The 12,199-nt window shown below is 42.0% G+C and overlaps 1 protein-coding gene across 2 annotated transcripts in view; it reads left to right on the forward strand.

Annotated features, from left to right (window-relative positions):
• The window catches only part of GRK3 (G protein-coupled receptor kinase 3), a 61,034-nt gene that overhangs the window by 30,624 nt on the left and 18,211 nt on the right, over nt 1-12,199 (forward strand). For both annotated transcript variants that reach the window (XM_082066314.1, XM_082066315.1), the window contains 7 exons: nt 4,184-4,285; nt 5,099-5,173; nt 6,176-6,237; nt 7,063-7,114; nt 7,683-7,774; nt 10,379-10,478; nt 11,943-12,021. In XM_082066314.1, the coding sequence (XP_081922440.1) occupies nt 4,184-4,285; nt 5,099-5,173; nt 6,176-6,237; nt 7,063-7,114; nt 7,683-7,774; nt 10,379-10,478; nt 11,943-12,021 (562 nt within the window). The remainder of the gene's footprint in view (nt 1-4,183; nt 4,286-5,098; nt 5,174-6,175; nt 6,238-7,062; nt 7,115-7,682; nt 7,775-10,378; nt 10,479-11,942; nt 12,022-12,199) is intronic.

The raw sequence follows: 12,199 nt of genomic DNA on the forward strand, positions 1-12,199 counted from the left end.
TTGAGTTTTGGGTCTGTGCTGAGGAAGGCAGGCTGGGCTGACTGGGCTAACTGGGGTAACTGAGGTGACTGGGGTAGACGGTCCCTCCCTGGTCCTGGCACAGGCGCTGCTGCAGGGGCCAGAGGGATGCACAAGGGGGGGTGTTGTTCTCAGTCACTTCAGCTTCAGAGTGGAATGGTTGATTCAAAAGAGACATTATTTTATATAATAACAATTGCATGTCAAAGAGGCAAAACTATCATTTTAAAGTTCAAGAGACTTTAAAACCAGCAATGTAACTGTTGGTAATTTGGTACAGGACTCTGACTCTTACAGTGTATGCTGTGAGAGTAGCGTAGATGATTTTTTTTGCCCTCTTAGTCAAATGTTTAAAATTTAGAAAATAGAGTATTTGCAGGGAAAATCTACTTAGCTCAACTTCTAACAGTGCTTTTGTTTGCATATACTGAAACCTTGTCTTTTCATTAAATGTAAACGACAAAGCATTTTAAAGGCTACTATCATAGTTTTTGTCCTTCGGGAGTTAAGCATGTTTAGTTTTGAGGCATAATACATTGAAAACAAAACAATGGAAGAGAGTTACCTGAGCAGCCACTTAATCAAATCTTAATTCACTACATTAATGTGTCAAGAGATAACTTGGAAAATACTGAGAGAATGATGGAAAGGGGAAGAATACTAATAGAAGTGAAAGTATCTTTTGGTTTATGAATGCTTTCTGACATAAGGTACACTCTTTGACTATGGTTCGTTTGAAATATTTATAAGAAATGAGTTGAAATTAGGTCCACCTCAATCTCTGCTTGTTAAATATTTCTGATACCTTAAGTCCTTGAGAAATGGGATAAGCTTTTGCTCTTTACTTGTGAGAATGATGGTTAATCTTAGTGCTGCTACAAAATGGAGATGAAGTTAAGGTAAGGAACGTTTGCCAGCTCTCGATGGAATCACAACAGTGGATTCCTTCTTGCTGAAAGCCCTGCAAGGCACACCAGTGTTTTCATTATTGTAGCTGATGTGAGACATGGATTCAGATCTATTGCATATAGTGAAGATTTTCCTTGAAGGCAGAAAGCCTGAAATAAGCAATTTTCTGTTATGCTGTTGGGAAGAGCAGAAGTTGGAGTGTGATTCCAGGTGCAGGTTGTGTCTTTGTCCCTGTGGCTGGTGCTGTGGGGGTCACTGGTGACACCTGATATCACCCACTGGAGCGAGCCTGTGGGGCCTCTGTGTCCCTCCCTCACAGAAGGGAACAGAAATGCCCTCAAATGCTGCAGGAGAGCGATACCAGAGATGGCTCTAGATCAATAAGGTCAGTTGTGCTCCATTGTCATGAGATGATTAACGAAGAAGCTGATGGACGCGGTACCCGAGGCGGGCGTGCACCCAGGAGCAGCAATATTCCGGCAGCCAGCCCTCCCCTGCTCCAGTCTTATCGCTCCATTCATTCCTTGTCATGTTTGTGACTCTAAATATAAACCTGCAGTTAATCCTACCATAGGTGCTGGTTTCAGTTAAACACATGCACACGTCATTTTCAAAGGCAGCCTGCATTGCTCAGGATTAATTAGAAATGCAGCCTGAGATAACCTTTTGTCTGCATCACTCTGAAACTGATGGTTTAATTTTTTTCTTGCTAGTGGGCTAACAGCACAAAATAGGCCAAGCCCGTTATCAGTTTGGAGATAAATCCTTAGCAATATACAGTTCCCTCACTCAATTAGATACTATCTTTTTCTGTCGTTTGCATCTTTTTTATATACCGAAGATATCGCTGTCGTAAGTAATCAAAAAGGCATGTTGCAACAGATTGTTTAGCAAGATATTTTTAGGTGCCTCTCGATCTCTGAAACAATTCAAAATTGTATTTTTAGGTTATTAATGAAGTGTCGCTTAAAAAGAATTTAAATGCTTTGTCATGTACTTTTCAAAAAATCCGATTAAAGATGTTTAAAGAGAGGTTCATTGTGTTTTCTTCTGTGACATACCAGGTTCAGAAGCTTTTCTTTAAATATATATATATATATATATGTATTTGATTTACTTACTGCATTTATTAGATGTAGAAAATTTGAGTATATTGCTACATTAGAATTCGCTGGATATAGAAGGGCTCTGTACTCCAGGGGTTTCACATTGCTGCAGCTTAAGTCACGATCAAGCATTTAACTGGATGAGTGATTCATCCAGATTGGTTTGGGGGAAAAAAAAAAATCATAAAATCTTCTAGATGCTTGAAAACTAATGCGTTCTCATTTTAATTTCTGAACGGATACTTTGTCAGACAATTTTCTTGAGGTGAGCTGAGTTTGCCAGGGAAACACTGAAATTCACGCTGACTCAGTTTGTTATCCCGGGTCCGAGCAGCACTGCGGCCAGAGACGAGTCACGTTTGGGGATGGTGCCACTCCTGCCTCTGCCTGTCGCTGTGTTTTTTTGGCATGGTGCAGTGATGTTCTGTTTAACACACGTGTAAAATCAGGTTGTGAACACATCAGGTGCATGTGTGTCCCATTGTGTCACCAAGGGGGTGTTCTGCTGTGGGGGGACTTTGCTCCACTGTCCTTTGCTCCAAAGCTCCGCAAAAGAAAGGGGCTTAGGTTAAAAATCCCCCTGTAAGGGCAGGTGGGGGAGATGCTGAGCTGGGCTGTGGGGGCTGTTGCAGGAGCCCCCCAGATGGTTTAATAACATAAATATAGAATGGCAGGAGGTTGCATTCAAGTAAGACAGTGTGATGTACATTAGACTTTCTCTTGTACATCTAATTATTTTGCAGTATCACTAATTAAAAAAGGTTTCTTTGGCAAAGATGTTTTGAATCATTTTAATTATAAACTGGTACCAAGGGGGAAGTATTCACAGATGGCAAATAGTGACAGAACTGTTACCTTATCATAGTCAGCAAACAAGAGGACGACAGCTAGAAAAACACTGAGTTTAATTACGGTGTCCCACCTTCAAAGATAAATCGGTCTGGGTCACGAGGAGCCACGCTCAAGAGCTGTTGAGTACAGCTCATCCTGTCAAAGGAGCAACATCTGAATGAAGGCGGGGGAAATACATTGTGCCGTAGAGGCAAAACACATCTTTAGAAGTCTTTACTGTTCATGGTCCTCACAGCGTGCTGGCTGTTGGCCCGGGGACTGCTCTGTGAACGTGGCTGCAGGAGCGGCAGAGCCGTCCCTGTCACTGTCCCGTCCTGCCGGGGAGGGACGAGCCGGCTCATCCCTGGGCAGGGTTCGGTGTGGGCGCAGACAGCGCTGACCCGGCCTGCGGCTCCTCCAGCGGCGCGGAACGAGTCCCAGCTGCTGATGCTGCTCGGCTTGGCTGGAGCTGGCGCAGGGATGCAGAGCAAGTGATGCTGAAAAGGTCCAGCAGTGAGAGCTGAGACTTTTCCCTAGAGATCTTGTGTGGCTTTTACATTCTGTCAGTCCTGGAAGAACTCTTTCCCAAAATACACTCCAAAGGACACTTAGACTTGGTGAGGGTGGTTTTTTTTGATGGAACTGATTTTCTGTTTTATTCTGTAAATTACCCCTGTGGGATTGCTGTGTCTTCACCTGGACCTCCTATAGCATGCCTGAATAAACTTGATATATTCCATTAAACTGTCTTTTGAGCCACCTTTAGGATTCAAATTCAACATGTAGCTGAGCTGTGTGAACATTTTGAAATGTGCTTTTAATTTTTTCTTGGACATCTGTGCGTCCCTGCTGTAGTGGCCCTGGAGCAGGACGCTGAGGCCGTGGCTGTGCTGCCTGTCTAATGTTACAGCCCTTCTGCAGGCCCGGGAGCTTGGAAAGGGACACGTTTTGGTGTGCAGGGGATAGGCCAGAGCACGGAGGGAAATAACCTGGGAAAAGGGTCAATGCTCGTGATGGTCAGAGGAGCAAGGGCAGTGCAGAAGGGAAGGAAACCTGCAGAAACGCTGCCTTAGCTCAGTCCTTCCAAAATCTTAGAAAACAGTTTAAAGCAAACGGGTCTTCCTGCATAAAAGTTCTAAGATAGGAGGGAAATCTAAGGTCAGCTGTAACTATGGTATTGCAGATGTTTTTTCTTTAAGTCTTAAATAAGGAAAGAATAAAGTGAAATAAAACTTCAACCAAAGGCGCGTTTTTACCAAATGAGTAAGAAATCGTTAGAAATGCGCTCACCTGATGGATCCTTCTCTCTTGCATTGCAGATAAAAGAGTACGAGAAACTGGATTCTGAGGAGGAGCGTCTGAGCCGCAGTCGGCATATTTATGACACATACATAATGAAGGAGCTGCTGTCCTGTTCACACGTGTGTATCCTCTACATCCCACACCTTCAAAATAACTGCTGCTGCATTCAGAAAGTGCAGTTAAGATTACTGCTGAAGCAACTCTTGCTGCAAATACTTGTAGTGCTGTGGATTTCAGTTCTCAGTCCCCAGGACGGGGTTGGACTGAATTCAATGTGCTTCTTGCTTTTTTTTGCAGTGATGAGGTGTAAAGATTAACGTTGCCTGCCAATTTTTATTAAACATGGTACGCGAAGGAAATATTTGGAGGTTTATCTGGTTAATATTGCTTTAAACTAAATCTCTATTTTAAAAAGAAGAGAAAATGAGTGCAGTTTGTGTGTCTATATTCATGTACGTGTATACGTACATTAACCAACCCTCCCCACAACCCAGCAACAGCCTTGCCCTGCAAACTCACAGAATCGTGAGCTGTCAGTAGCTCTGTGGGACGCTCTGGGTGTTCTGCCCTGGTGGGATGGGGCTTTGGATGAAGGGTTTAAGGAGTATTTTGTTAAGTCAAGTCATGGTAAAAAGTCCTTGTCAACATCTGTCTCTGGAGCCATCCCTGTATATGGGATTTTTCATGAGGAGCATCATCTAGCCCTTTATCTTCACCTCTCTGCTCCTCATCTTCCCCTCTCCTGCCTTCCTGCTTTACAATAATTGTTTTACTGCATGTTTTGCAATAATATACTTAGGAGAAGCTCTATTCCATTTGTGCTGAAGTACGTGTATTTTCTGTATGGTTAAAAGAGCAACAGCACTGTAGAGTTTCAATGAACCCTCTGACATTTCCAGCTGTTTGAAATCTTTCTTTTTCTTCTTCAAAAGCCTTTCTCGAAACAAGCTGTAGATCACGTACAATCACATTTAGCCAAGAAACAAGTGCCAGCCAGCCTTTTTCAGGTGAGCTCAGACAGTCTGAATGTTCAACTTTCTTCACCTGATTGACAGTAAGTGACTTTGTGCATATTATTTAAGGAAACAGAATAAAAAGGTATTGGTAACATATCTTTGCTGTAATAGCGGCATTAGAATGCTTTTCTAAGTCAAATAAAAACGACAAATTGCTATTCTTATCTGAAGTATTTTAAAGCACATTTATGAAAGCTTTTTTAAACCTTCACAAATTCTATATTGGTAAAAGAAAGTGTGGGATTTGCATATCCTGCATTGGAATAGAAAAATAAATTATATCCTGGCTGATTTGTGAAATTATACATCTTTTGTGGTGTTATTTACTTGCGAAAATAAAGAAGTGAGAGGTGAAATATTTCTGTTGTTACAGCCCTAATACACATGGGCACAAGACAAGAAGTTCAGAAATACGCAGGGTGCGTTAGTCTGGTTTTGCAGATAATGAACCTCATCAGTAATGAGTGTGTTTATAAGCTTAAATGTCTTTGATGATAATCTTACCTATTTTTATATATCGCAAAAATGTGAAGATTGCCCCTGCTTGATTTTTCTTGCTGCTGAGTGAACTGTTTTTAACGCTGCAATTAGGCGAAGTGACAAATTGATAACGACGTTGCTCGAGTTATCTCTCGGCGTTAATTGGACTGGGGTTTGAGGTGGCTGCGTGCGTGCTGTATTTAAGTATATTCGAAAAACAAACTGTGCTGTGGCTGTTTTGTCAAATGTGTTGCCCACAGACGGGTCCTATACACAGATTTCATACAGTTCCTGCCCAGCAAACATTTAAGGTTTTCTAACTCATGAAAATATTTTGTGTTTGACTTCAGGGCACCTGCTCAGATTCCAAAAGCTCAGTGTAGCTTGAATGCTTCACTGAGCCTTCCACAAGGAAAGCACAGTTACATAGTGTGAGTTATATGTAATGGGCGGTATTGCATCATCAGTTTATTGTATGCCGAAATACTAACTGTGTTCCTTAACCCTTTTTAGCCATATATAGAAGAAATTTGTGATAGTCTTCGAGGAAAAATATTTCAAAAATTTATGGAAAGGTATGAACACGACATATTATCTGAACTTTCTACCTAAAGTAGCAGGAAGCCGAGTCCCTTGGTTGAGGTCTGGACACCTTGCAATTAGCAGAAAAGGTGTAATAAGGATGAGGGCACAGCCCTTGGTCTGTGCAGTGCGGCTCATCCAGCAACGGCCAGATATTCTGTATGCATATTATAATGTGCTGTATGCATATTATAATGTTCCATATGCATATTATAATATTCTGTAGGCTGGTGGGGGGATGCAGCCAGACTGAAGGAATAGTAAAAATGCCTCTGTAGAACTATTATTTCTTACTCTGAAAAGAAATACTTAATTATTTATGTAGAAACGAGAAAGGCTTTTTTTGGCGACAGCTTGCGGTATTATTGTTGTTTTTCCTATTTTAAGATAAAATGAGTTTCAAATGTTCCTTGGGGTATACAGAGGTTCATTAGCAGAAATCGAGCCACCTCTGTTTTCTTATAATTATCTTTCTGTAATTTAAATGTTTGTTAGTTCCAAACTTAGTTGTTTTTAAAAATTTAAAACTGTCTGCGAGAGTGATGTGAGGCCATACTGAGCACTTACAATTACAGGGTAAGGTTATCTGATATCCTTCTCTTAGAAGGATGTAAAATATTAAGTGTGCACTGGCTAGTAATTGTTTTACTCGGTGGGGGTGAGATTACAATTGTTTGAAAGGAAGACTGTCATTTACTAAATAGCACAACACGCCCTAGCGCAAACTTTATTTTAAATAATATTATCAGAATCTTGTCATTTCCTATAACACTTTGCACAATAGTCTCAGACGACTTTTAAACATTTTTTTCCCACAGTGACAAGTTTACTAGATTTTGTCAATGGAAAAACGTAGAACTAAATATTCATGTAAGTACTTACAAGTATATTTATCTTGTCAAAGGATGAAAATGTTCAATTTGAATACTGCCTCTGAAAAGGCGTATGGTGAATGTTACTGATCTGCTCCTCTAGTTAGATGTACAATCCTCATGATTCCTTTCTGGGTGTCCCTTCTGCCTCTCTTGATCATTGCTTTTTGGGTTTTATAATGGCTGAAGGGAACTGAGCCGGAATTGCCCCATCCCCATCTGTCCCCTTTGTCCCCCCTGGTTTTGGGGTTCCCCCCATGCCCCTTCCCTCTGTCCTGCTCCAGTATGAAGTTTTCTGTCAAACAGCCTCCTCCTCCTCCTGCCCGATCAATGAGCCCATCAGCCCTTGTCACCAACAGCCTCATGCATCTGGGTGGGCTGTCGTGCTACGAGTCCTCTGGAATATAAACAGTCCGGGGCTCCTTTTTCCAAAACAATAAATGCTGTATGAATTACAGTTCTTAAGTATCTTAACGCATTAATAGATTATTCAGATATTTTTACACTAAGATTTTTTAATACTGAAAAATGACGTCTGGTTTCGCTTTGTTTTTTTGCGTTTACAGCTGACCATGAATGATTTTAGTGTGCATAGAATAATAGGAAGAGGGGGATTTGGCGAAGTGTATGGTTGCAGAAAAGCAGACACTGGAAAAATGTGAGTATACACACACTTTATTTTAGAGGTAATAGTAAACTCTGAACGAGTAAGGAAATCCTTCCAATTGTTTCTTACAAAATCACTGGAAAGCAGCATCGCGTTACTGTGTAGTTCTTCGTAATTACATTTCATCCCCAGAGGTTCTGATTTCTGGATCATCTTTAAGCTCAGTGATATTTGATCCTGCCACGCAGCGGAGCTTCAGTCTGGCCGAGCTTTTAAGCACATCCTTCGTTTAAATGCTCTCGTCAGAATTAACAGAGACTGCACGTGTTTAAGATTAAGAGTGTGGTGAACGGGTGTCCCGGGTGCGAGCCGGGCGGCGCAGAGCGAAGCGGCAGCTGCGGGGCCGCCTGAGGTGGTTCCTCATCTGCCAAGGTTGCTCTTCCCGTGACAAAGCGCATCAGGCGCTGGTGCTGCCGTGGGGCCGGGACCTTGGCCTCCTCCCCCTGAGCGTGGCATTCCAGATTTCTGTCATTGCAGAAATTTCTGCCCCGACGAGCACGTTTCGCTGGCAAGAGCAGTGATCTTTGCTTACGTCTGGAAGGATATAGTTGCAGTGTTGAACTTGGGTGTGACGGAGCTCTTGGTGGGAATTCCGAGATCAACCCTCTGTGTTTGTTTTTTTTTTTTTTTCTTTTTCTGGTCTTACCATTCACACACTTCTGATCATCAGATTTCGATTTCTAGGCATAATTGTCCCATTATGTCCTGTTTTGAACATCTGGGCATCAATTTAACAAATTGTTCTCGATATCTATCCATTTATTTATTTATTTACACTCCACCAACCCGCTTCCATCTTGCTCTTTTCCTAACCATTTTAGTCCAGGGACTATCCTTAAACATGTACTTTTCTAAGTAAGCATGATGTGCGAAGTGCCGAGGCTCTGCGGTCACAGCTGGCTTCACAGGAATCGTGTGTGCTTGGCATACTTAATAATCATAAACTTTTGAGCTACTAACAAGTGGAAGATACCTTAGCGTTGCTATCGTGCTTAGTATTTTTTCAGTGAATGGGACTATTCATATTAATACTATTGCTAAGAATACTGTCTTTATTCTTGATTTGGTATTTTTTTGAACATGTGTAATTCGTTAATCTGTTCTTGTACAGAAATAAGCATTTTATTTAACTTGAGCCACACTAAGCAGGTTTCCACCCCGGAGAGGCAGTTCTCAGATTCCCAGTCATGGTCATGTCTGAGTTTTGCTCTGGCAGGAGGTGGATAAACCTTGGGACTAGCAAGGGACTCAAAGGACACCTTAATCAGTTATCAACAGAGTAAAGGAAAGTGCAGTGTGGTAAAGCCAACCTTTATCAAGTTGGAAGCAAAACCTTAGGTGAGGCTCAGTTTCTGGGTAGAGGTTTGGTTTAGTTCTTTCTTAATCCAGACCTGTTTACCCGTCCCTAATCCAGATCCCGTCCGCTCTAGATGGCTGCCTCTGCCGCACTTTGCCTGCCAGGAGCTTGGGAAGCCACCCGAAGGTAACGCCAGCGGTGTCTCACTAACCCTGCACCCGAGGCTCCTGTCACCTCCCCTCCCTCCAGGACACTGACGTAGGGGCCCAAATGCAGACAGCAGGCCAAAGCGGGAGGGGTAGCGGTGCTTTTGGAGCACCCAACTCGCTGTAAAAATGAGATACTTGATTTCCACCAGCCCTGAACGGCCCCAGTCACTCACTTTGCAAAGCAGAAATAAAGGGTAGCGTGTGAAACCTTATTTATAGTCATCGTTTACAAACTCCTCGGCGAGAGCACGTGCTGTGAATACATTCCGTGGTTTGGAACCTGAACATTCCGGCATGTTCACGCTCCCTGTCCCCCACTCCTGACACTGCATGGCGAGGGCGCAGGCGGCTGATGAGCCTCGGTGCGGTGCCGCAACGCGGCCCGAGTGGATTTTAAACCAAATGACCTAAAAATCCATGGCTGCCCATGCCTAGGAAGCGATGGAGGACCACAGGTGTCCTTCGCAGCTGGTCTCTCATGGTAGGCTCACCTCACGTCTTGGAAAAATACCCAGACTGTATTATATCCTGCTCTTGTTTGATGGTTGTTAGGGTAACATTCTTTTTGAACAAAATGTTATTGCTTTGTGTAATGCAGATGGTAGAAAATGGAAAAGCTTTCTTGTGCATATCTGACCTTTTTTTGAGTAGAAAGAAAACTTAAAAAAATATAAAACTCGGCATGTGTTCAAGATATGACTTTCCTGGTAGAACTGAAACTTGTTAGAATTAAATGGAACTGTAATAGGGTCTCTGTTATTTAACTCACACTGCAAATCCTTGCTTGTCGATATTGAAAAGTGGATGTATTATATGTAATTCCTATATCACTCTGGTTGTTCGGACGCAGAATTATTTGTTAAAGCACATTTTTCTATTAGGAGTCTTCCGTTGAAAATGTTTTCATTCTATGTGATTTTGGAGGTTTTCTTGTTTGGTGTGTAATGATGTTTTTAGTACCAGGTTTAAGTCTTCAAAGAGCTTCCTTACAGGATACTGTAAATGTGCATGGTATAACTGCTAGTGAATAATACTGAGTATAGGAGGAAATTTTTTCTGGTGCTTTTTCTGAACAGTTACTATTTTCAGGTATGCAATGAAATGTTTAGATAAGAAGAGAATCAAGATGAAGCAAGGAGAAACATTAGCCTTAAATGAAAGAATTATGCTGTCTCTTGTCAGTACAGGAGTAAGTATTATTGATTTGTTATTATTTTTTTTCTTTTTGAATACAATATAAAAGCTGTTACATATGATACATATTCCATCAGTTCAGTTCTATGACATGAAAAAGTTAAGCCTCCCTGGAGCTTTCCCCCTGATACCAGCAATGTGTCTGGAAAAGGAATGGAAAAGCAATTTTCAGTTTGAGTGCTTACAGAAATAAGCATTTCAGCTAAAGAGGCTTGAGGAGGTTTCCCTTTCTTAGGTAATTCATTCTCTCTCTTCCTGCCCCCACTTTGGATTTTTTAAATATTCCTTTTTCAAGTATTTCTATTTGAGTCTTTTTAAAAATCTCACTTGTCATGCATTCAGCATCGTTTTGTCTTTAGGTGCATGTGCAGTGTCCTCACCATTCTCTGGTGCGCATGGAGCCCAGGCTGATGGGCCTTCAAGATGGGCTTGTCTTAAACCCATAGATAGTCCGAGACTTGGCGCTGCGCTGCTTGTCGGCAGCTGCAGAGCTGCCTGTGCTGCGGTGGCCCTTGTCTTCTGCAAATTTGGCTTTAAAAGATGGAGATGTGGTTTTCAGGGCTTACCCAGAAATACAGAATTATAATTGCTAAATAGTGCCCTTTAATTGTCAAGTGAAAACAGTGAAAACATTGTGAATCAGACACTCCTTGGTGCTTTCCAGCCTTGCGATAGGCGTGTGGGGTGCTCCTTGTGCAGAAGGGAAAGCTGGTGGCAGTTTTGACCCTAGAAGATTTGGTTTTGTATTTTTCTTGCTACCCAGCAGCACATTTTCCTCTGCTGTTAGAAATATCCCTGTAAGGCAAATCCTAAACCAGAACCTAGGGAAGCTACACAGCAAGGTATAGGCATTTCCTTGAACACAGAGTCTCATTCACGTTTGGCTTGAACATAAGGATAGATAAAGGGATGGAAATTATTTCTTTGTTCTTTTATATGTGAAATTAAAAATTTAGATTCTCAGTTTGAAAGAGAGTTAGAAAAGAGAGATTTTGTACAAAATGCCACCCATCCACATTCGATACACCCGCTGTTGAAAGAGATGCTGGAGCATTTTGAATATGCAGAGTTAAATAGCTTTGAAAGCATAGAATAAGGCAATTGATTTCATTCCTGAAGATAAGCTGTGAGGTTTGAATGGCACGTGCCTTCCCCAGCGACAGGATTTATGTGCCGCCCGGAACAACGTGGAACTGGGAAGTTCATCATAGTACAATTAGTCATTTAAATGGGAATCCAGATGTCTCTGCAAAACACATCATAACAGCTGTGCAGATTACACATACGTTTGTGTAATCATTTTTGTTAATCCACCTCAAATCTTGGCATTCACAACTACTACTTTGAATAGGGAGCTCGGGGAACTGCTGGGGTTGGCCACTTCTGAATTAACCAGTTGATTCAGAAAATGAAGTAGTGTTTTGCTAATAAGATGGACTCTTTGCTCCTTTCCTTCTAGGACTGTCCTTTCATAGTGTGTATGACCTATGCCTTCCACACCCCCGACAAACTCTGCTTCATTCTGGACCTGATGAATGGTAAGTGAGGCTCATGCAGATGATGATGTTATAATATTACAGAAATATTGGCAGGAGGACTTGCTGAGATCATAAGGAGAATGAGGGGAAAATAATCTGAGGTGTGAAGCACCAGCCTGTGAGCAGGAGGGGTAAATTGATCTACAGCAGGGAATGGCTGGAACAGACTGGAAAATCT

This window comes from Streptopelia decaocto (genome assembly GCF_964273445.1).
Source record: "Streptopelia decaocto genome assembly, chromosome: 15".
Taxonomy (NCBI): domain Eukaryota; kingdom Metazoa; phylum Chordata; class Aves; order Columbiformes; family Columbidae; genus Streptopelia; species Streptopelia decaocto.